General features: G+C 33.8%; 1 protein-coding gene across 5 annotated transcripts in view; it reads left to right on the top strand.

Annotated features, from left to right (window-relative positions):
• Positions 1–22351, top strand: part of LOC111705256 (dentin sialophosphoprotein) — a 58556-nt gene extending 36205 nt beyond the window's left edge. For 3 of the 5 annotated variants that reach the window (XM_023477760.1, XM_023477757.1, XM_023477758.1), the window contains exons 2-8: positions 7808–7933; positions 8248–11540; positions 17657–17815; positions 18651–18779; positions 20705–20864; positions 21219–21362; positions 21569–22351. In XM_023477760.1, the coding sequence (XP_023333528.1) occupies positions 7808–7933; positions 8248–11540; positions 17657–17815; positions 18651–18779; positions 20705–20864; positions 21219–21362; positions 21569–21789 (4232 nt within the window). In that variant the 3' untranslated portion in view covers positions 21790–22351. Of the gene's footprint in view, positions 1–1274; positions 2551–4576; positions 5029–7807; positions 7934–8247; positions 11541–17656; positions 17816–18650; positions 18780–20704; positions 20865–21218; positions 21363–21568 lie in introns of those variants that run through there. The other 2 variants (XM_023477756.1, XM_023477759.1) reach the window with 2 other exon arrangements.
• Positions 22352–25491: the final 3140 nt, after the last annotated feature.

The following is a 25491-nucleotide window of genomic DNA, read 5'->3' as shown; positions in this document are numbered from 1 at the left end:
AATAGAGGGAATATTTAGGAAGATTTGGAGAATAGAGGGAATATTTAGGAAGATTAGGAGAATAGAGGGAATATTTAGGGAGATTAGAGGGAATATTTAGGGAGGTTAGGAGAATAGAGGGAATATTTAGGAAGATTTGGAGAATAGAGGGAATATTTAGGGAGATTAGGAGAATAGAGGGAATATTTAGGAAGATTAGGAAAATAAAGAGAATATTTAGGAAGATTAGGAGAAGAGAAGGAATATTTAGGAAGATTAGGAGAATAGAAGGAATATTTAGGAAGATTTGGAGAATAGAGGGAATATTTAGGAAGATTAGGAGAATAGAGGGAATATTTAGGAAGATTAGAAGAATAGTAGGAATATTTAGGAAGATTTGGAGAATAGAGGGAATATTTAGGAAGATTAGGAGAATAGAAGGAATATTTAGGAAGATTTGGAGAATAGAGGGAATATTTAGGAAGATTAGGAGAATAGAAGGAATATTTAGGAAGATTAGGAGAATAGAAGGAAAATTTAGAAAGATTAGGAGAATAGAAGGAATATTTAGGAAGATTAGGAGAATAGAGGGAATATTTAGGAAGATTAGGAGAATAGAAGGAATATTTAGGAAGATTTGGAGAATAGAGAGAATGTTTAGGGAGATTAGGAGAATAGAAGGAATATTTAGGAAGATTAGGAGAATAGAAGGAATGTTTAGGGAGATTAGGAGAATAGAGGGAATATTTAGGAAGATTAGGAGAATAGAGGGAATATTTAGGGAGATTAGGAGAATAGAAGGAATGTTTAGGGAGATTAGGAGAATAGAAGGAATATTTAGGAAGATTAGGAGAATAGAAGGAATATTTAGGAAGATTAGGAGAATAGAGGGAATATTTAGGAAGATTTGGAGAATAGAGGGAATATTTAGGGAGATTAGAGGGAATATTTAGGGAGATTAGGAGAATAGAAGGAATGTTTAGGAAGATTTGGAGAATAGGAATATTTAGGGAGATTAGGAGAATAGAAGGAATATCTAGGGAGATTACGAGAATAGAAAGAATATTTAGGGAGATTAGGAGAATAAAGGGAATATTTAGGAAGATTATGAGAATAGAAGGAATATTTAGGGAGATTAGGAGAAGAATGTTTAGGGTGCTTTAGAATAGAAATTAATTTTGGGAGATTTGGGTAGGTTTTGCATATTCGATAACTGATTAAATTTCTTACTCAAAATAAAATACTTCTTGACTCTTTGCTTGCTGCTTTTGAAAATAATGTTCAGTACTCCTAAGATTGGTGGGATGCATACTGAAGCATTATGTTCTCCTAACCTCGTTCTTAATGAAACCTCAACTCCGTCTAGATCTTCCGGTGTAGGAAAATGTACAAGTATATCTACTCAGTGTTTATCATCCCCTGCTAACCGGGAGACTACAAGTAAATCAACCGGCTCCGGTATTTTCTCTCCCACTTCTAAACCAGCACTTCCATTACAATTTCAGTCTGAGCTCGAGCCCGGAGAAGAATTTGAGAATAGTTTTGGAACCAAGAGTATTCTTCTGGATACAAGGTTACCTATGTGTATGACCGGAACTAACAGTATTCAGGACAGATCGGAAGATATTGACTTTTTTTATGAGTTACAAAAGAACGAATGGATGGAAGAGAGTTGGAGAGAAAACCAGGTTGGGTTGAAACTAGGAGAAGAGGAAAAAGGGGAAGAATCATGTGAATTCAAGAGTGAAGATAAAATTGATTTTGAATCTGATTCTACGTTCTCCAAAGGGCGGACTCAGAGCTTGACATCTATATATTATTTAAATGAAGAAGAGGAGCTGTCAAGCATCAACACATTTACGGACAAAGGTTTTCTAGAGTCGCTCAGCCTTGAATACAACCTAGAGTTTTTACCAGATATATACGTCCCAACTCAAGTCTCAAGCTCTTCAAGTTCATCTGACAGGTCGGAGCAAAATGAATCAAACACTAATTTTGATATTGAAAATAACTCTGAAATCCTACAAGATGAGAATAATATTAGGATTGAAATGAACTCCGAGCTTGAAACCTGTTCTACCGTTAACCTTCACATGCAATTCTTTAATGGAGATTCTCGTAATTTTCAGACAAAAGAAGGAGTTTCCCCTGGCCTCCTGCACGCAGATTTAGAAGGGGAAAATAGTAGTTCTACCCCTCCTCCCCCCCTTCCCCTGAGCGCGCCCCCTGCACACCCCAACTCACAGCTGATTCTGGGTTCAGTACATGAGGGAGAGGAATCCGAGCTAGTTCTACAAATCTTTCCTCCCAACCCAACCCTGCTCAACTTCAACCCTTGCCCAGTGTTTAGTTCTATTCACGCATATTCAAATCCTTCACAGAGAAGTTTACAACATCCCTCCAGCTCTACACCATACCTGGAAACTCATTTTGATTTTATTCCACAACCCGAGGAAACAAAACAGTTCCATGAGTTCAATAACGAACCTAACCCCTCAGTTTACAATGAGGATTGCAGTGAAATGAATGACCCGGAGATGGTAGAAGTTGATTTACAGCACACATGGAGAGGTAACAAAATATACTGTGTCAGCTTTGTGTGAACTTCAGGCGAATCTTTAATTCATAATTATATGACAAAATTTGACCTAAGGTCGAAAGACTCCGTTAATAGGTTTATATAATGGCAATTTGTTGTAAACAAGGCCAACATTGTACTGAACATTGTTCATATAGACTTATTTTTGTTGTTAATGGATACTGTAAACTATCATTCTTGATCAATGGAATCTTGTTTAATTTTGTAAGAGTTATTTTGGGATTTTATATGAAGTTAGTATTTGATTTTTCTAAAATTGATATTTCATATTATATAAAGTTCATGCCTTATTAATGTAAACAATAAATATGCAAAGATTATTTAGTTTGTTTGAGGCTTAACGTTTATTAAACTTGTTCTTAAAGCGTATTGGACTTTCATGTCCAGAGTTTTAATTTGATTTGCATAAAATATACATACTTACTTATATATACATACTCTAAATGTTCATTATATATTCACGGGATTGATTATTCAGCACTTTCAAATAAGGTAAATGTAGTATACAATATACAATAAACAGTATAAAGGTTTGGCCCAGGAATTGAGGTTGATCTTATCTATATTTCCAAACCTGAATCCTGATCCCTTTTCAGAAATATTCTTAGTTTTTCCTAAATATTCTACCCTTGACTCAGTTTGATCAGTCAATCAGAAGAGTGAAAAAAAACTTCAAAAATATCAAAAAAAAAACATGATGATAAAAAGCAGTATCTTCATAAGTTTTTAAATGAAGTATAATTTCTTCCTCTAGGCAAACCTGTAAAAAAAAAGCCTTCTTATAGATCATAAGACTGTATCACTGGAAACCTATTAATATTAATGTATTAATGTATGAACACAGGAATTGAGATTTTACAATAAACTTCAATTGGTTGATCCCTATATCTTTGCAACACCTTTGTACACCTTTTGTATTTCAAACTTTGACTTTAAAATAAGACATCGGAGATATAGGGATTAAGAAAATTAGATTTTGTGGCAAAAAATCATTACCTTACACAATTCTAATATTTACTCTCAAATTAAACTCCCATATTTGCCCCCTGTTTACGACCCTACCGACCGTCTAGATCTTAAAGTTACAGCTTTACAAGATTCCTGACCCACTTCAATTAAAATATTTTACAACCTTTTTGGGCATGATAACCAATTTATACTTGTTTTTGAAAACAGCAATTTTTATCTAAACGCCCAAGGGAATGTTAAATAAATAAGCTGTAGAAAAAAACTCTTAAAATCACCTAAATTGTTCAAAATTTTAGATAAAGAATTTTTAATGAAAATTACTTTTTACTTTTAGTGTAAAACACGATGTTCAGATGACCTTCATTGACTTTCCTTTCGATCCCTTTTACCTAAATTGTTTTTCATATTTACTATATTTATACTTTCTTGTCGTGCTTTACGTTTTGGTTTTTATATGTTTAAGTTAAAAAAAATTCTTTTCCCTTCCTTTGGTGGCTTTTGATTAAAAGATGGTATCCTGTTTTAATTTAATGCGATACGGTCAGGACACGCTCATATGTAATTAGTATGTAAGTTTTGTGGTTTTTACGGGTAAAAATATTTGATGCTTTGGTAGAATTAAAGTAATTTGAGGGTTTAATACATATAGTATATTCAAAAATTTAAAACTTTAAAATAATGTTTTCAAAACAGAAGTTCTTTTTATTAAATGGTTCTTTTCTACCATTGGAAAAAAAAAGTTGTTAAACAATATTTAAAAACTATTTAGAAAGTCCTGTTTTGATAGTTATTAAATAAATTATTCAAGAGGTTCGGTTCACAGGTTCACATTTCAGTTCTCAGTTCATAAAGCAATTTTTAGACAGGTGTACTCTAACTCTGTACTGTACTGTACTGGTTCATACAACTCACGCATTTTCAAACAAAAATAATTTTAAATTACATGTAAAAGTTATATTTGAACAAAAACAAGATCAATCTTGCATCAAGATCAATCTTGCATCGAAGATCAATCTTGCATCAAGATCAATCTTGCATCAAGATCAATTTTGCATCAAGATCAATTTTGCATCAAGATCAATCTTGTATCAAGATCAATCTTGCACCAAGATCAATCTTGCACCAAGATCAATGTTGTAACAAGATCAATCTTGCATCAAGATCAATCTTGCACCAAGATCAATGTTGTAACAAGATCCATCTTGCATCAAGATCAATCTTGCACCAAGATCAATGTTGTAACAAGATAAAACCTTTCATTACGATCCATCGTATCAATATTACATGTAGGGTAATTTTGCATCATCTTGGGTCAAGAGTCAAGAGCTGTCTTGCATCAAGAGGAATTTTTCATGAATTAAAATTTTGCATCAAGGCCTATTCATCCAATTTATTATAAAAGCGTGAAATCATAGGTTTTTATTTCACCTTCCCAGGAATGCTCCAAACAGCTAATCTGGGATTCAAGTCATTTTCCAGAAGTAAGATTTTGTCTAGTTAAGCTTCAGGAATTCATTTAAAAATTACTATAAATTCAACCAGGTCAAACATTCAGAATCAAGGATCAGAGGATAATATTATTAAAGCTTAAAGTTGAATAATGAAAGAAAAGCTTTTCGTCGGATTTCATTTTGAATACTTTTTTCTATTTAAAAATGTCTCGCTTTAAAAAGATTAAAAGTTGTAAAGTTTTCAGAGAACCAATGGGTTTTGGTTGAATTTTTAGGAGTTTTTAATGTTTTAAGATATCTTCCACTATTTAAATATCAAATTTACTAGATATCTAAACACTAGTATTACATAATTAAAAACTAAATATTTCCAAAAACCCGCCAAATATGAAAAACTCAAATATTAAGGAAGAAACCAAACCCTTTGTCAACTATTGGCCTCATATGCCCCATATCATTAAGTTATACAGAACATTTATAAATAAATTTTAAGATTATAATATTTATTTATTTACGTTCAATAAGATACTGAGTTTTGCTACAAACCCTAACCCCTTTATCTTTGAAACCAAATATAACCTTTGATATTTCAAACTATGAATTCTGTCAGATCTAAAAGTCTAAGTTTAAAATGTCAAAGGTTTCAAAGATATTGGGATTAGACAGTTTGAGTTTGTGGCAAAAACTTGCAATTCCTTTATGAATTCATTACTCAGTAATATAATAGGTGATGCATGCATTATTGTCACTGCTTCAACCTTTTCAAAGCATGCATCAAAGAAGTAATTGACCAGAACTTCTAAGATAAATGTAGCCTTTAATTATCTTCTGAGGACTTTTATTAACAGTGACAATTCTTATTGGCGTAGTAGTTAATTATACCTAGAAAAGAGGAGTCTTTAGAAGTTTAGAATTGGCATACTTGTTGTTTTTAACTCTTACATACATTCCTTTGTCAGTATTTAGTATTTATAAACTCAAGATACCAGTGTCTTGCATTGACTTGTATATTTCAGTATCCAGTATTGTTTATTGATATACATATTCCAGTATCCAGTATCCACGACGTTTTTCTGCTATTATCCGGCATTGCCAACTTTTGTTTTCAAGTATCCAGTATCATATATCCGTATACATATTTCAATATTCAGTATTCTTTATTGCCATTGATTCCATTCAAGTATCCAGTTTTATTTATTCTCTGTAATTTTCAATGCGCAGTATCATATTTTTTTATTCAGTATTTTGTGCATTTTCTAGTAATCAGAATAATAAACTTATATACATGTTACAATATCAGCTATTTATATTCTCAATTTATATATATACTTCTTTTAATATCAAGTATCCTTAGCTTTAAGTATCTAGTGTCGTTATCTCCTGTTCATATTACAATGTTCATATTCCAGTATCCAGTATCGTAAACTTATATGTTCTTGTATCTATGCTAGAGCAATCCAACCAAGAATCCTGTATCTCAATCTCGAATATAAAGTATCTATAAAGAATCCATCTATCTCTATCCGTCTGTTTATCCATCAATAAACCTCGCTAATTAAACCTTTCTTGCAATTCTTGCCATTTGTATGCGCTACCCAGAATGCCCAGCACTCAGATAAGGATTCGCACAAATTTCCGCTTTAGGATTCTATATTTCGCGTCCTTTCCTGCATCCTGTATGTACACTGTACAATGAACATTGTACAGCATGTACAATCATTCCAAAAATTAAAAGTTTTCTGGCCTTGATTCATAATAATCTTGTGGAAAAAGAATCCAGGCAAATCAACCTTTTTGTAAAAAATCGGAGGAATATGGTTGCCTTAAAGAGACTGTCAACGTATATTAAGGTTACATTCCATTAAAAGATTTTAAGAGTACTCTTCAAACATTTGTCTTGAGTAATAACAAAGATATCTTCGTCAGGTAACTTTTAGATTAAGTCATCTTAAACTACGTCAAAAGTCCCTTTAAAGGGGCTTTAAACGTAATTTCATGCAAAGATGGCAATTTCCCGATTCACAACGGTACACTTGAAATTTCTGAATAATAATGTGGAAGATGTTGTCGTTTTTCTGTGTTTAAAAGTGTTAACTTCTGATAACTCCTATATAAACCTACACTTGTTTCAAAATGTTGTTTCATCTTAACCCTTAGGCAATGTTACAGACCTCAAACCTATGCCTGTATTCTCAAAACAACCAAATATTTTACAGCAGTTAAAAAAATCTCAATTTTAGATTCCAATTCGTAGATTAGTGTGCTTTGAGTATACAGTGAGTTCCAATTACACATGAGAATCGGGTGACGGGGATTTGAACATATCGCGTTGTCATTGAATATATTCAATATATTGACCTTTTCTTTGTTTTCCAAACTATCTTCATAAACTTCTACTCTCCTATAAAAGTCATCCTTGTATACTCGAGCAGACCTGGATTCAGAACTTGGTAAAAAGACTGAGCAAAACCTTGACTGATCCTGTATCCTGCAGATTATTTATTCTCAATGCTATATACACTGAACTGTAAACCCAGGGATAAATATACTTATCATGATAATTACATACACTATAAGGGTTTTATTCTAAAGAACACCATGTTTATTTTATTTGTGCTCAGATATGTGTTGAATATTCACCCCTGTTTAATGGTGCCCTTTCCTTCACTTTGTACACCAATTACCCAATATCCAAACTTCGCCACAAACCTGAAATACCATTTAGTGTTTTCAGTATAATAATGATGATAATAATACAAATTAGCATAATATTCACATATATTTATAATATATATTATATATATTCTAGATGGAGGAGGTATGGACGGAATGATGATCCTACACAACCCTCAAGGTTCAGTTGACTCTACAGACTCCAGTTCTATTCCTCCAACTTACTCTAGGCTGCCTCCAGATGGACATGAGTTCCCAGAAGGTGAAACAAAAATCTTTAGAATTCAATCATCTTTTTACCTTTATATTTATAATATCATCATTGAAATTTAATTGGGAAATGTGATCAAAAATCATGTTTCTTGCTAAACTAAATTTTTATAAAGGCACAAACTCTAATTTTTTTATATCTTTATCTGTCTTAGATCTTTGATATTTCAAACTTTGAATTCTGTATAGATCAAATAGCCAAAATTTGAAATAAATAAGCTGTTTACACTATCAGGTTGCAAAAAATGAGGATAAGAAAATTAGAATTTGTGGCTAAAACTCAGTTCCTGAACTTCCATTTTTCAGACTATGTGGATCCTGGATTACGTGGGTTCCATGATAAAACTGGGATGCAAGAGCAGGAATTTCTCAGCAGGAAGTCCTCAGGAAGTTCTACAACTAGCCTGGATAGACATGAGATGAGACTGAGTATTGCCGGACGAAATTTCTCCTCGAGTGAGGATAGATCCTACGGGGTTCGAGCAAAGATCGCGATGTTCTCTCATGGAAAATCTGAGAGTAAGTCGACCTTGGGAAAATTTCAGAGTTCAGAGGATATTGGAAAACTCTCCGGGTTCTCTAATTCAATGGTGCGTGCTCATACACAGGGGGATGTTCGGTTTGAGGACGGGTTGAAAAAACAGGGACTCCAACAGTCATTAAAGTCTCTAAACACCATAAACAGCTCTAGGGCTGGAATGGAGAATAAAGGAGTTTCCAACCTAAAACCTCAAAACAGAAACACATCTTTTCGTAGTATGATCAACGTATCTAACCACAGGGATACAGCTAAACATGTGGAGGACAAAGCAGTGTCTGTGATTGATCTTTCAGGGTCCAATCCTCCCCCTATACTGGAGGACCTGGAGAAACCAAGTGCCATTAATTACAGATCTCAGAGTCTTAGTGAAATATGTGGATCCATGAAAACTCCTGATATCTCTGTAAAGGGTAGATCGAGTAGTTCGAATATATTAGGACAGAATTCTGAACCCAATAGGAAGGGGATTAGTGGACTAGAACAAAGAAGGAGAAGCACAATGAGTAAACTTAAGGGTTTGATAATTCCAGAAGGAAAGGAGAGTGCAAGCGCAGAAAATCATGATGTGAGTAAAACTAAAGTGTCGACATGTGATGCTTCGCTGATTTCTAGCAAGCTGACAACTCCGCCGTGGAAAGATAAAAATGACTCGAATGATTTTCCAAAATATTCACCTGCGTTCAAACGAAAACCTTTCTCCGTGTACAATACCAATGAGAGAAGCACATCAAGCCCAGAGGATAAGGTAGAAAATGGAAAACCTGGTTCCACGAGAAAACCCCAAACAGATGACAAGAGAAGGAGAGAAAAAGGAGCTGTATCCTTGAATCCTAAAGGTCCTTCGGACCAAACATTTAATAAACCTCCGATAGGAAAAAGAAACTCTGATGAAGGATTATATCTACAAAGTAAACTTGAAGACTCTGACAATGATTCCGCGGTTTCAAGTGGAAGATCGTCGGTGTCTGGTCGAAGCAGTTCCCCAACTAACTTAGAGTTGAGAGCAGAAGAGTTAAAGCTATCAGATGGAAATCCCAGGCTACTAAAAAAGAATTCAATTGAGGCGATTAATCGTCAAAATGTGATGAACGTTTGTAAAAAGAGAAGTTCCACCCTCGCCAAGAAAGACGCGAAAGACATGGTTTCTAGCAAAATTGAAATGATAAATTCTGATTCTAGATCAGGGAAACCAGCAGTTAGATCCTCATCATTCAATATTAGCGAGAGACTAAAGGGCCTTGACGGAGAGTTAACCCTATCTCGTAGAGAATCAAATTCCTCCCAGGATTCCTTGTCCCGTCGGAGCTCTAGAGATATTCCAGAGAAGCAAACTGTCCGGAGAAGCTCCCGAGAACCAATTGAACAGATTACTTTGCGCAAGATATCCTACAAAGGGACTGATGAGGGATCCAGGAGAGGATCTAGGGTTGCGACACCTACAGGAAACCAAACATTTCCTGATTCAATAAATGATATATCTGAGAAAGTTTCCTATATGAACGATGTAGTGGATCGAACCACATCTACAACACCCACGGATAGACGTTCTCTCTCCAGAACCAACAGTGTTGCATCGGAACGATCCTACTCCAGTAGGTCCAGCAGAAACAGTAGTATTGTGTCAGAAAAAGCACCTTTCTGTAGAACCTCCAGTATGCTGAGTAAAGACTCGGCTATCTCTGAAGATTTCGGTTTCGACTCCGGCAGCTCGGCTCCGTCTACAAGAAAGAACAGTGATAAATGGGTAGAATTAGAGAAAAAATATTCCAAGGGTGTTTCACCAGAATCTATTGAAAACAAAATATATAAGCTGAAAGGTATAAATGAAGACAATCAGATGAAAACTGAGCGGCCTAAAGATTTGGCAATTTCACAGAAGAAAAATAGCCTCAACTCCCCGAGTACACCCGGAGCCAAGAACTTTAAAGAACTCGCAGAAAAATGGCAAACGTTCTCCTCGGAAACTCCTACTCCTACACAAACAACCTTGATATCTCCAGGTTCTAACTTTGCAACGTTACCAAGAAAAAGCAGTAAAGAAAAGACGAATAGTTTAGAAACTACTCCTACACTTCCCGTGGCAGTGGAACCCTCCTCCATACCCAGAAGGCGGGACGAAACCTCTGGTATACCCAGAGGGCGAGACGAAACCCCCGGTATACCCAGAGGGCGGGACGAAACCTCAGGTTTACCCAGAGGGCGGGACGAAACCTCAGGTTTACCCAGGGGGCGGGACGAAACCTCAGGTTTACCCAGAGGGCGGGACGAAACCTCAGGTTTACCCAGAGGGCAGGACGAAAACTCCGGTATACCCAGGGGGCGGGACGAAACCTCAGGTATACCCAGGGGGAGGGAGGATGACTCACCGGTGAAACTTTACGAGGATTTTCCATGGTCTCCACCAAACGTAAAGAACTCGTACTATCAAGTGTCAGGAGATACGGAGTGGTCAGGGTTCGACATGGTCGGAAAAACAGATATTCCAGATAGAAAATTCAGTGTGCCTGTATACAATGAATCCGCAATTAAACTTCGAGATAAAAAGGACAATGTTCCCTCCCGTCCTTCCAGCCTTATAGAATCAACAGACCAGAAAGATCTTAAGATATTTGAGATAGGAAACCTAGGAGACTGTAATCGCATGCTCATGAACTCCAACTCTACTTCCCGTAGTTCTAGTCAGGCAGATATGCTGGACTCTATGAATTCTGACACGCCCAAATCTCCCTTACCCAGTTCTAGTAGCAGGGAAATACTGGATGCGTTCAGTAACAGAAGCAGTAGAAGAGCGGTCAGCGTAAACGATATCCGACGAGCGTTTGAGAAAGCTGAGAAGAGTTTATCCAACTATGGAACTCCAACCAGATCAGGTCTCTCAACCTCATCCAGTCATAACCGTATGTCCTCCCTAGACTCTACAACTAGTGAGGAGTCTAGTATCCCTACTCCACACTTCCATGGATCTGTGAGTAGTCTAGCCTCCGGTCATGGAGGACTAAGGGATCATTATGGGAGTATAACATCCCTAGCTTCATCTACCAGTATGATTTCTCCCCAGGTAAATGACTACTTTTTAAAACTCTGTTTTGCTTTACAATTATATTTTTGGTAAGTTACTCATAAGGTAAAATGAAGCCCTTTTTTATTTCAAACTCTCATTTAATCCATTTTATATGAAAATATCAAAAGAAGGTTATTGTCTATAGCTAATCAATATAATTGTAAGCTTTAAATTTCTGAGATTTTATTAATTTTTATATTATATTAACTCAATCTCATCTAGCGTGTTAACTTCATATCATCTAGATTGTTAACTCCATCTCATATAGTGTGTTAACTCCATCTCATCTAGCTTGTTAACTCCATCTCATCTAGCTTGTTAACTCCATCTCATCTAGCATATTAACTAAAGCTCATCTAGCTTGTTAACCTCATCTAGCTCGTTAACTCCAGCTCATCTAGCTTGTTCACTCCATTTCATCTAGCGTGTTAACTTCATATCATCTAGCTTGTTAACTCCAGCTCATCTAGCTTGTTAACTCCAGCTCATCTAGCGTGTTAACTTCATATCATCTAGCTTGTTAACTCCATCTCATCTAGCTTGTTAACTCCATCTCATATAGTTTGTTAACTCCAGCTCATCTAGCTTGGTAACTCCAGCTCATCTAGCGTGTTAACTTCATATCATCTAGCTTGTTAACTCCATCTCATCTAGCTTGTTAACTCCATCTCATCTAGCTTGTTAACTACATCTCATATAGTTTGTTAACTCAAGCTCATCTAGCTTGTTAACTCCATCTCATCTAGATTGTTAACCCCAGCTCATCTAGCTTGTTGCCTCCAGCTCATCTAGCTTGTTAACTCCATATCATCTAGCTTGTTAACTCCATCACTTATAGTTTGTTAACTCCGGCTCATCTAGCTCGTTAACTCCAGCTCATATAGCTTCTTAACTCCAGCTCATCTACCTTGCTAACTCCAGCTTATCTAGATTGTTAATCCCAGCTCATCTAGATTGTTACCTCCAGCTTATCTAGCTTTTTAACTCCATATAATCTAGCTAATTAGCTCCAGCTCATCTAGCGTGTTGACTCCATCTCATCTAGCTTGTTAACTCCATCTAATCTAGCTTGTTAACTCAATCTCATCTAGATTATTAGCTCCAGCTCATCTAGCGTGTTGACTCCATCTCACCTAGCTTGTTAACTCCATCTCATCTAGCATATTAACTACAGCTCATCTAGCTTGTTAGCTCCAGCTCATCTAGTGTGTTAACTCAATTTTATCTAGCTTGTAAACTCCATCTCATATAGCTTGTTAACTCAAGCTCATCTAGCTTGTTAACCCCAGCTCATCTAGCTTGTTAACTCCAGCTTATCTAGCTTGTTAACTCAAGCTCATCTAGCTTGTTAACTCCATCTCATCTTATTTGTTAACTTAAGTTCATAAGCTTATCTAACTTGTTAACTCAAGCTCATCTGTCGTGTTAACTCCAAACTAATACAGTTTATTAACTCCATCTCAACTAGCTTTTTAACTCCGGATCATCCAGCTTGTTAACTCCAGCTCATCAAGGCCGTTAACTCCACCTCATCTAGCATATTAACTACAGCTCATCTAGCATATTAACTACAGCTCATCTAGCTTGTTAAATTCAGTTCATCTAGCGTGTTAACTCCAGGTCATCTAGCTTTTTGACTCCATCTCGTCTACCATGTTAACTCCATCTCAAATTACTATTTCTGCTCATTTTCCAGCTTATACTGGGCTTATCATTAAACTTATCATACGCAATTCGTATACCTACATTTTTATATTCAATACATAGATACATTTTATGCAGTTTAATTATTTAGCTCATTTATTAAAAAAACTTACGGTTGCATAATCCATGATGAATGCTTAATTAAGCGCATGCTCTGTAAAAAATCTGCGTGCTCATTAAAGCGCGCACTCTCCTAAATCCTAATGTGTTTCTAATCGTTTAATGGAACGTTTATCAAGGTGTGGAAGAGTGTTAATCTTAATTCTTCTCGTTAAATCGGGACTTTTTCTTACTCTTTTCCAGCCAACCATTGTTTTCTGGTTATTTTTCCCTCTTCTTATTGTTGATTCTATTTTTACTTTTTTCTTCACATTTTTACTCTTGTTTTGTATCCTTCTTTTCCTTTCTTCTCGTTTCTTGCCCTCTCCTTCTTCTCCTTCTTCTCCTCCTTCTCCTTCTTCTCCGTCTTCTCCTTGTTTCCTTCTTCTTCTTCTTCTCCTTCTTGTTCTTCTTCTCCTTCTTCTCCTTCTTCTTCTTCTTCTCCTTCTTCTCCTTTTTCTTTTTCTTCTTCTCCTTCTTCTCCTTTTTCTCCTTCTTCTCCTTCTTCTCCTTCTTCTCCTACTTCTCCTACTTCTCCTTCTTTACTCCTTTTCCTTTTCTAATATTTTACGTGTCTTATCCTCATTTTTCTCCTTCTTATTCTTCTATCACTTTCTTTCCTACTTTTACTTTTTCTTCTCCTTCTCATCTTTTCCCAATTTTTCATTGTAACCCTCCTTTCTATCGATCTCATCTCAACATTCTTCTCTTTTTTCCCCCTGTTTTGTTTTTTCTCTTCTTATCTTTCTCATTCTAGTCCTTTTTCTGCTCCTTCTCCTTCATAAATCTTTCCTCCTGTTCCTTTCCTTTTTTTACTTTCCCCTCTTCACCTCTTGAGGTCTTATTATGGTTTTTAAATGTTCTCTTATCTCTAGAACTCTATCCATTCTTTCCTACTACCTTATTACCTACATCCCTCCCCCGTTCCACTTTCCCCCTCCTCTTTCTCCTTCTTCCTCCTCCTTCCAGCCCCTTCTGCCTTACACTTTATTATAGCCTTCCAATTAGGAGTGCCTTGCCTTATATATCTAATATTTGTTTGTATAAATTAATCCCTTATATGGCGAGTTGACCTTTGAAAATGTGAAACAAAATACAGATAAATATATTCACAGTTTCCACCCTGTATCACATTGTTCAACCAATCTACAACATTTTCATAAATATTTTATGGGTTTCTGAACACACTATACTCAATATTTACATTTTCGAAACATTTTTAGCAAAGTAACAGTGCACAATGTCAGAAATATACATTTTTAACCAATTTTGAGCAACATTATTAACCTTGTTCATCCAAGGCTTTTTACTTTTCATTCTGGGAAGGGGCGTGTATTCTAAACAAAATGAAATCTTTGAAATAAGAAGAAGTTTATGTAATCTCAAGTGCATTAAATGTTGTGAAAAATCAAATAGTTTTACTCGAATCTTAAAAAACAACTTATCTTGTGAAATGGGCCTACGTCAGGGCGTACACTGCACAATTTCTCTGTTTCCCGTTCATTCAAAACCATGCCTTGGGTCAAACAGTAGTTATGGGTCCCAGGCTGGAGACTAATAAAGGTTTCATTATTACAAGTTTTTTATCTTCATTTTGTCATTGAATTTTAGTCTCCTTTTTCTTCTCAAATTTTTTAGTTGAAAAAATTTATAGTTGTTTATGTATTGTGGTTCTCATCATTTTCTATTTTTACGATTTTTGGTTTTCTTATTTCTCCAACCTCTGAAATCTAATTCAGTTCTCACGACACTTAAGCTGGAATAAGAACATGATCTGTTAATTTTTCTATTCTATTCCTAATTTTAGTTTCGAGGATCCACCCAATCCTGTGGGAGGGGGATGGATTGGGGGAAGAAACCTTCATGATTCGTCTTGAATTAATAATAAGAAAAATAATCATGAATGGTTTGATATTGATTAGTATTCTGCTTGTATCTTCCCATCATCAATCCTGGATTCATAATTTCTCCGGGTATAGATTAGATAGAGCCTATTCTCTTCCTTTGTCATTTTGGTCAGGGTTAAATAATTTGCATTTAAACAGAGTTTGTTTTTAATTGGTTTCTGAAAAACGTTTTTATTTATGAAAGAAAATATGTAATTATAAAAAGGGTTTAAAGTATTTTTTATTTGGACAAGGGTTTGGAGTTAAAAATATTTGTACACTTATTAATTTGATTTAGATTTAATGCAAAAATTATGGCTAATCTGATCTTTTAAAAGATTTGTTTCAATCTCAGGTTTGTGAAAAGGTAGGGTAATGTGTAGGCGAACAACTAGTTTTAATATTCTTCATTCATTTTATTCAATCATTCAAACATCTTTCACTTTCCTACTAATTCTTACTGCTAAATACATTTCATTCATTAAAACATCTTACAAATTAATCTATTATCCTACTAATTCTTACTGCTAAATTCATTTCATTCATTAAAACATCTTACAAATTATCCTACTAATTCTTACTGCTAAATTCATTTCATTCATTAAAACATCTTACAAATTAATCTATTATCCTACTAATTCTTACTGCTAAATAAATTTCATGCATTAAAACATCTTACAAATTAATCTATTATCCTACTAATTCGTACTGCTAAATTCATTTCATTCTTTAAAACATCTTACAAATTAATCTATTATCCTACTAATTCTTACTGCTAAATTCATTTCATTCATTAATCATCTTACACTTTCTTTTATCCTACTAATTCTTACTGCTAAATTCATTTCATTCATTAATCATCTTACACTTTCTTTTATCCTACTAATTCTTACTGCTAAATTCATTTCATTCATTAATCATCTTACACTTTAATCTTTATCCTACTAATTCGTCCTGCTTAATTCATTTCATTCATTAATCATCTTACACTTTAATCTTTTATCCTACTTATTCATCCGCTTAATTCATTTTTAATCGTACTCCTTCGTACTGCTTAATTTGTTTTATTCATTCAAGTATATTTTACTTAAATCCTGTATACTTCACATTTGTACTGCTAAATCTATTTCATTCATGTTTAAATCATGATCAAGAATTCTTAAACCTATTTAATTCAATCAATATTTAGTATATCTATTTTTAGAATTTTCATTCATTCTCATTTACTAGATTCTTTAATTTTTTCTTTAATTTGATTTAAGCATTTCCACTTTGTTTTCTTAAATCGATTTCATTCAATCATTCGTTTCGATTTCATCCCATGCTCGGTATTAATCTTTTAAGTAGTCACATCCATTTTATTTTTTTCCTTTACTTTTTTGTATAATTCTTCTGATTACAGTTTGAGGTCGTGTATTCATTATCAATATGAGTTTGATATTTTTTCAATTTTAATATTAATGTGTTTATATTAAATCAAAGCAATCAAACACTAAGATGAAAAATATGAAGATAATTTATTGTGTCAAAAGTTTAGATTATGCACATCTGGGATTGTAAAAACATTCATTATCTTTCCTTGTATAAAATCTATATTTTTCCCCATTTGAACATCTTTGTTTCCACTTAACAACATCTATTTATCCACCAATAAACATCTATTTTTCCACCTATAAACATATATTTATCCACCTATGAACATCTATTTATCCACCAATAAACATATATTTATCCACCTATAAACATCTATTTATCCACCTATAAACATTTATTTATCCACCTATAAACATCTAGTTATCCACCTATAAACATCTATTTATCCACCTATAAACATTTATTTATCCACCTTATTTATCCACCTATAAACATCTATTTATCCACCTATAAACACCTATTTATCCACCTATAAACATCTATTTATCTACCTATAAACATCTATTACCTAAAAACATCTATTCATTCATCTAAACTTCTAATTATCCACCTTAAACATCTATTTATCCACCTATAAACATCTATGTATCCACCTATAAACATCTATTTATTCACCTATAAACATCTATTTATTCACCTATAAACATATTTTTATCCATCTTTAAACATCTTTTTATTCACTTATAAACATCTATTTATCCACCTCTAAACATCTATTTATCCACATCTAAACGTCTATTTATCCATAGCTAAACATCTTATTATCCACCGTCAATGTCTAATTATCCACTTAAACATGTTAACATACATTGTTCTATATCTACAACCACACAAATAAAGAGAAAATTTCTGCCCAAAAGCTTTATAACACTGCGAACCAAAATAACAGTGTTATAAATAGTTTTTTTTTCAATCATTTGATGTATCCACCGACGTTCAAATTCATCTATTTATCGTCAACTTTTCATACATTTTTCGACCTTGGTTTAGGAGCTACAGAACCTGATTGACGAAGCTAACCAGTCCTTGGAGGAGAGTGGAACTCCGTCCCACGAGATAATGGTTATAGTCCTGCACCGTGAGTTCTCTGGTGGAAGTATAGGGATAACTCTAGCAGGGGGAGCAGACTATGAGTGCAAAGAAATCACGGTAAGATAAAGTCTTTTTCACTTATTTTCTCTGTTTTTTTTTTGTCTGAAATCTTTAAATAATAAGAAAAAATGATAATGCGAGCTAGTAAATCTTTAACTTCTCCCAAATCAAACAAATGTTTAGCCAAAAACTTCGCCATGTTGCTGTTCCAAGCGGGTTCTATAGCTAAAGTTGATATAATATTTGACAAATTAATCCTAATCCCATTTCAACTGTTTAAAGTATATATATTGTATTTCATTTAAGCTATAGAAATAGCATATCAAAACCGTAAAATTATTAAGATTATGATAAAAACTCACTTAATACGCATTTCAGTCTATCGCTTTTCCTTTAAGAATTTCGCTCAGGACGTTATCAATTTCCTACAGATTAGTTTTATGCAGTTAAAATTATATTGGCATTAAAGGTTTCGAATACACTCAATGCACTTTGTTGAACCTGGAAAAATGTGTCTATCTAGAGATCTGAAAGTATTCCTTTATTCCTCCAAACGTAGATAAACTATGTTTAAGCTTTGTAAAGAAAATCTCAAAAATGTTGATGTTCGATCGTTAATTGTTTTATTATCCGTTAGGATTCCATAGCAGAGTGTAAACCTGCAAAAATTTAAGAACTCTACCCATCTGCTGCACGTTGCAGTTCAAATTTTTATACATTTCATTTTTTTAAACCTTGGGTTCAAGTTTTAGATAAGATTGTACATCTTTAAGTGAATTTAAATTTTTTGTTTCAGAGCAAATTGGATTGAGAATTAATTTAAAGTGAGGAAAAGTAATATCGTTTATATTTTCTGATTTCTTAATAACTCATGTTTCTTTGTCATGTCTAGGTTCATAAAGTAATAGTTGGAAGTTTGGCGGATAAAGATGGAAGAATACAGAAAGGGGATCGTGTACTTTCAATCAACGGTAGATCCACTAAAGGAGTTTCACACAGAGAAGCACTCTCAATTCTCAAAGTAAGAATTTTTTCATTAAAGATAAGGTTATTTGATGCTTGGATACCATACCAGTGCGAATTTGCCCACTTTTACCACCTTCAGTTTTAATTTGCAAGCTTAAGATTCTGTAAGTATTGTTTTTCTTTCTTTCTTCATAGCGTAACATGTTCAAATCGCTGAAATTTGAACCCAAATATGTTTGAAATATTCCGGAAACTCTAGTTTCGAAGTGTGACAAGAGTTAAGGAGAAGATGAAACCATATTCTATGCACAATACCAGGTGTTTCAGGAAACAGGAATTAAAAATGTAAAAGAGTTTAAGCAAAATAAAACTGATTCTTTTCAAGTTTGTGTTTAATATTGAGTTTCAAGCATTTTTGTCTTTTTGCTCAAACATAAATTTTTTTTATACACCCAGGATATTATATACACATTGCACAACCTGTTGATACAATAAGTTGCATGTTTAAAAACACTTTGTCTCAATCTTAATTAAACATTCTTCAGGACATAAATCAACCAAGGGGTAGATTAAACACAGAATATCCTGGTGTAGATTAAACACAGAATATCCTGGTGTAGATAAAATACTGAATATCCTGGTGTAGATTAAACACAGAATATTCTGTTGTAGATTAAACACAGAATATCATGGTGTAGATTAAACACAGAACATCCTGGTGTATATTAAACACAGAATATCCTGGTGTAGATTAAACACAGAATATCCTGGTGTAGATTAAACACAGAATATCGTGTAGATTAAACACAGAATATCATGGTGTAGATTAAACACAGAATATCCTGGTGTAGATTAAACACAGAATATCCTGGTGTAGGTTAAACACAGAATATCATGGTGTAGATTAAACACCGAGTATCCTGGTGTATAGATTAACAACAGAGTATCCTGGTGTAGATTAAACACCGAGTATCCTGGTGTATAGATTAAATACAAAGAATCCTGATGTAGAAAAAACACTGAGTATCCTGGTGTATAGATTAAATACAAAGTATCCTGGTGTAGATTAAACACCGAGTATCCTGGTGTATAGATTAAATACAAAGTATCCTGGTGTAGATTAAACACCGAGTATCCTAGTGTATATTTAACACAGAATATGTGTACTAGTGGTCTCTTAAACAATAAATATGTGTTATGTAAAAATAATTAGAGAACAAATGAAATTTCACAAATAAAGAAAATTTGTAAGTTTTTAAGAACTCAGTTCTGCTGAAACTCCAAACAAGGATTAGATAAGATAAGATTAGATCTTACATGTATACTCCTGCATTGCGTAGGCTAGTTGCGTATACTGACGCAAGGAGGGTTGATATGGAGAATTATTTCAGAAAGCTGTGAATTCAATTAAAAACAAGATCAGAAATTCATTATTATTCAACATTGTTTTGGACTCATTGATTTACAGTCCGCTGTTGCACAACTAAATTTATTGCTAAACTTTTAATGATATTTAAATCTTTATTTTCTTAAGTTTTTGCATGAGGGACTTTTAACAAAAACACTTCAAGAAGAAGAAATAAATAATAATCCGTATAGCACATTGACACAGAACCACGACAGTACGGATTTTGCTTCAAAAGAAAAACAATTGCGTAATGCCTATGACTGCATTTCAAATTATTTTTAATTGCTTTTTGAAAAATATCTTACTTTATAATTGAATTTTTGTTTCTAATAATGATAAAAATAGTGAATTAGAAATCTATATATTTTCAATTGTTCAGATATATTCCGCTGTATAGTTAGAAATGTTAAAAATTGCAGCATTTGAATTGTTATTTATAGAGTTTTCTTAAAATAGATAATATTTCGTTAATTGTCGTTGATGCATAGCTTTTTAGGGCACCGTTGTGAATTTGGCAGAGTAGAGTCACTAAAAATTACGAATACAGACCCTGTAATTTGTGATATTTGTAGGCTCCCCGAGCTGAAGTTGTCCTGGTGCTCTCTAGGTCAAGATCAGTTACTCCAGCAGAACGGAACTTTGACCCGAGTGAAGCCAGCTATGCTTACATAAACTCTACCAGACCACCTAAGATACTGGAGAGCCCCCTTGATAGCAAGTCCCTAATGGCAGGTGTGTGGGTTTTTATAAATTTTACATTTTCATTGTTTGATCAAGTCATTTAATCATCTGACCAAAAATATATAATACTGCAAAATCTGTTATTTTATATTCCGTTTAAGTAGATTAGTTTAAAATGTTACTTTATCTATACCCATTTTTCTTAGTAAATGATAAAAATGAAAATTTAAGACCTCGTAGATTTTTAATGATGGATTTAAAATTAGCTGAAAATCTTTTCATTTTCATTCCGCAAAACATTTTCCCCAACAGATAAAAAAGTTTTAAAAAATACGAACTCTTAATCACTTCGTTTTTTTCCTGTAATTAAATTATAAAATTTACTTAATTTTGGAACTTTTTTAGATTTAAAGTTTGTTGATGTCCCAAGAAGTACAGCGATAACAGTTAGTTTAAAGAAGGAAGGAACAGGATTAGGGTTTAGTCTGGAGGGAGGGAAGGATTCACCATTCGGAGACAGACCAATGACAATCAAGAAAATATTTACAGGTCATTATCATTAACCTTGTTGTTGTTGTTCTAAGGAAGGATGGGGTGATCAGTTTTAAGTGCGCGCAATTTGTCTACGCCAAGTTTACAAACCAGGGGTTTTTTTTACACAAACTAGAAAAAAATATTATTATAATTATTTTCATTATTATATTTATTTTATTATATTTGTATTATAATTGCATATAAAAATTGTGAATGTGTAGGTGGAGCAGCTGATAAGAATGGAACGCTGCGGGTTGGAGATGAGATAATATCTGTGAATAATGTTGATGTGACAAGGATGACAAGGTTGGAGGCCTGGAACTACATGAAGAAGTTAAATGATGGTCAGCAGACTGTTGTAGTTCGGCAGAAACTTATCAACCTTCCAACCGTTAGAACTGAACTAGTAGGGGAATCTGCTCCTATAGAGAAAACGCACTGAACCTAAATTTTTTTATATAAATATTTAAAATCCTACGAAGAATATTCTTTTTCGGGTGAAAAAGAACTTTTCTTGCATAAATATTAACCCTTGTTGAAAACACTAAGATTGCCAGTGTTTTGGTTCAAACGGCCTAGATATATTCCAGATATATGAATATACTTTAGATATAGATTTATTTACTAATCTATGTACATTGTTGTACTTATGTACATTGGATACCTAAGAAAGTATATGTAAATATTCATATATTTAATACTAACATTTTTCTTTCAATTCTGTTTTTTACAGTGCTTTACTGTACTTCCCGTGCTATGAATGATATTTGCAAACTATACATAAAGGGGGCTCTCTCCATATGCATATATGTACATATATATATTTACAGTGTACATGAATAGGTGACAAAACACCATTTTATCCCTGGCTTAGAGGGGTCTCAATACCCACCAGCCTTTCCAACTGTGATTAAAGATATTTTGTACAGTTTTAGTTCTTCAGTAAATAAACTACGTAATTTTTGTAAAAAATTTTCTCTCAGAAATATACCAAGTGACAATAATATGTAATAATTTTTTCTAGATTGAAAACTATTTAATTCTGACCATTTCCTCCATATTGTTCCGGAAGTAGAATTCCGTAAGTCACTGAATATAAAACCTACAATTGAAAATAGTAAGTTTCAATCAGAATATGATTTTTTTCTTATGCAGATCTTATTCAGGCAAAGCTTCAACGGATACAGCTGTTAATTGGACATCACACTCTAGAAATGGAGAAAGCTCCTAACTCCTAATTAACTAAAGATAGGAAAAATACGCATTAGCTTAAAGGGGCTGTAAAGGAAAAATTAATGGGGGTATAGGCTAAAACCTAAGCATTTTAGGAATTGATCGAGACCCATGAAAGTTCTATCTGATGTTCCTGTCTCGAGAACTGGGTCAAAACGAAAATCTATATATATAAAATTTTGTATAAAAATGGTAGGTTTAAACGGATCATATTCAACAAAAAAAACAATCTGAAAACAACAAAATCCATGTTTGCTCCTATTATTATTTGAATTTAATCATTTTTACAGAGTTACACAAACTAATCACAACGGTACCATTAAAACAGCAGTGAGATATCGTTGTTTTTGAAATGAGATAATTTATTTCCTTCCTCATGCCCTGGTTCATAAATCCAAATTTTAATGGAGAAACCGAAAGATATCTCTCTCACTTTTGATGAGATAAAGGTTAAATGGTATTGTTATGAATCGGACACGTCTAGAAGTTTAGGTTTACTTGATTTCATGTTTTGTATCAGCAGTCTAATATCTTCAAAACTCGCAGGCCATTTATCCTACCCCCTCCAAACAAAAAGAAATTATTTTTTCTAAACCTTGAATATCTAATATCTCTCAATCTATCTATCTATATATATATCTATAATCTATCTATCTATCTGTCTGTCTATCTATTTATAATATCTATCTATATCTAGCTATCTGTCTAACTATATATCTAAAATCTCTCTATTTATCTATATATTTACTAACTATCTATCTATCTATCTATATATATATCTACTATCTATTTATCTACCTGTCTAGTGATCTATGAATGAATATTCCAATATCCACACTGCACTGCAGGATACCTCAGTAATGAGGGCATAAATATCATTGAACCCAGTTCCATCTCATTTCTCATTCCTAGTTCCTAGAACCCAGGCTACCCTTCTTCCTACCTCGGACTCTAGTCCAGAACAAAATTCACTCTTAGTTCTTATTCTATCCCGGGCTAAACTCATCCTTAGTTCTCATCATGAACAAGGCTAAACCCATCTTTAGTTCTCATCCTAACCCAGACTAAACCCATCCTTAGTTCTCATCCTAACCCAGACTAAACCCATCCTTAGTTCTCATCATGAACAAGGCTAAACCCATCTTTAGTTCTCATCCTAACCCAGACTAAACCCATCCTTAGTTCTCATCCTAACCCAGACTAAACCCATCCTTAGTTCTCATCCTAACACAGACTAAACCCATCCTTAGATCTCATCCTAACCCAGACTAAGCTCATCCTTAGTTCTCATCCTAACCCGGGCTAAACTCATCTTTAGTTCTCATCCTAACCCAGACTAAACCCATCCTTAGTTCTCATCCTAACCCGGGCTAAACTCATCCTCTTAGTTCTTATCTTAACCCAGACTAAACTCATCCAAAGTTCTCATCCTAATGTAGACTAATCTCATGTTTGGTTCTCATCCTAATCCAGACTAAACTCATCCTTAGTTCTCATCCTAACCCAGACTAAACCCATCCTTTAGTTCTCATCCTAACCTAGACTAAACCCATCCTTAGTTCTCATCCTAACCCAGACTAAACCAGACTAAACTCATCCTTAGTTCTCATCCTAACCCAGACTAAACCCATCCTTAGTTCTCATCTTAACCCAGACTAAACTCATCCATAGTTCTCATCCAAACCTAAACTAAACCCATCCTTAGTTCTCATCGTAACCCAGACTAAACCCATCCTGTACCGAACTCTGTTTAATGAGAAAACAAGGTCACTCATGAGTACATATATATATCTTACAGTATACGAGGTAGTTAAATCACCTTAACTACAGGGTTAGTCAAGGAACATGGAATTTAACAATATAAAGATTCTTTCTCATACAAACCTGCATTTTCATTGTACATACATTCACAGAGATTCTCACAAACATTGTGGATAAGATAAATGTATGTATATTTTCTTGTTTGGTTGCTGACCTAGAAACGCTAAAATCACCACAATTTTTTATGCGACCATCTGACTGGCAAATTCTTCAATTTACAGAAATTTCAATTAAAAAAGATATAAACAGGAGGAGAATTTGAAGAGTCAAAATTTCCCAGTTTTCCTTTCACATTTCTGTAACCCTTAACAGCTTTCTTTTCTTTATCCGCCGTTCTTTGCATTGTCGGCCATTTTTCTTTTCCACAAGTTCTATAATTTTTCATTATATACCCACAGAAGCCCCACCCCCGCACTACCCCTCCCAACCTCCCTCCCCGTGTTCAGATCTATTTTGGTTCAATTATATTGATTCTCAATATCGTCCCATTCCTATCATATTGTTCTAGAACTTCATGTTCATAATCTCCTGCCAAAATAAAATTCTTACGTCTCAAGAACTTCCATTCAACCGAGCCCACCTTCTCATCTATTTCATTATCTCATGATCCAAACTATCTTCCAGATATAGGAGGTTCCAACCATGGTTCCAACCTGAACCACGTTATCTTGCAAGTATATATTTATATTTGTCTATAACCCTTTCTTTTGTGAGAGTTTAGATTTAAACAGATAGCTTTTAACCTCTGTATTCAATTTATAAACTTAGACAACGTTTATAACAGAAAGCTGAAAGGGGTATATCTCATAAAAAAAAATAAACAGAAAGCATTTTTACTTTGAAAACCAAAATTTGTCCACTATCCTTTGGACTTTCTGTAGCTAATAGCTATATTGTATAACAGTAGAATATATTGTACAGAACGGAACGGAGATAGTTATGCTCTAAATCTTTCACAATAAAAAATTTTAAATGAATGCATTTATTACTTATCTTAAATTCTCCAAAGCTACAGCGCTGAAAATATAACTTTTTTTAAAGATTAGGTAAAAAATAATCAATCGTTGTAAACTACAAGTATAATTAAAAG

Source organism: Eurytemora carolleeae, unplaced genomic scaffold, assembly GCF_000591075.1.
Source record: "Eurytemora carolleeae unplaced genomic scaffold, Eaff_2.0 scaffold424, whole genome shotgun sequence".
Taxonomy (NCBI): domain Eukaryota; kingdom Metazoa; phylum Arthropoda; class Copepoda; order Calanoida; family Temoridae; genus Eurytemora; species Eurytemora carolleeae.
This window is presented reverse-complemented; position numbering and strand designations above follow the sequence as displayed.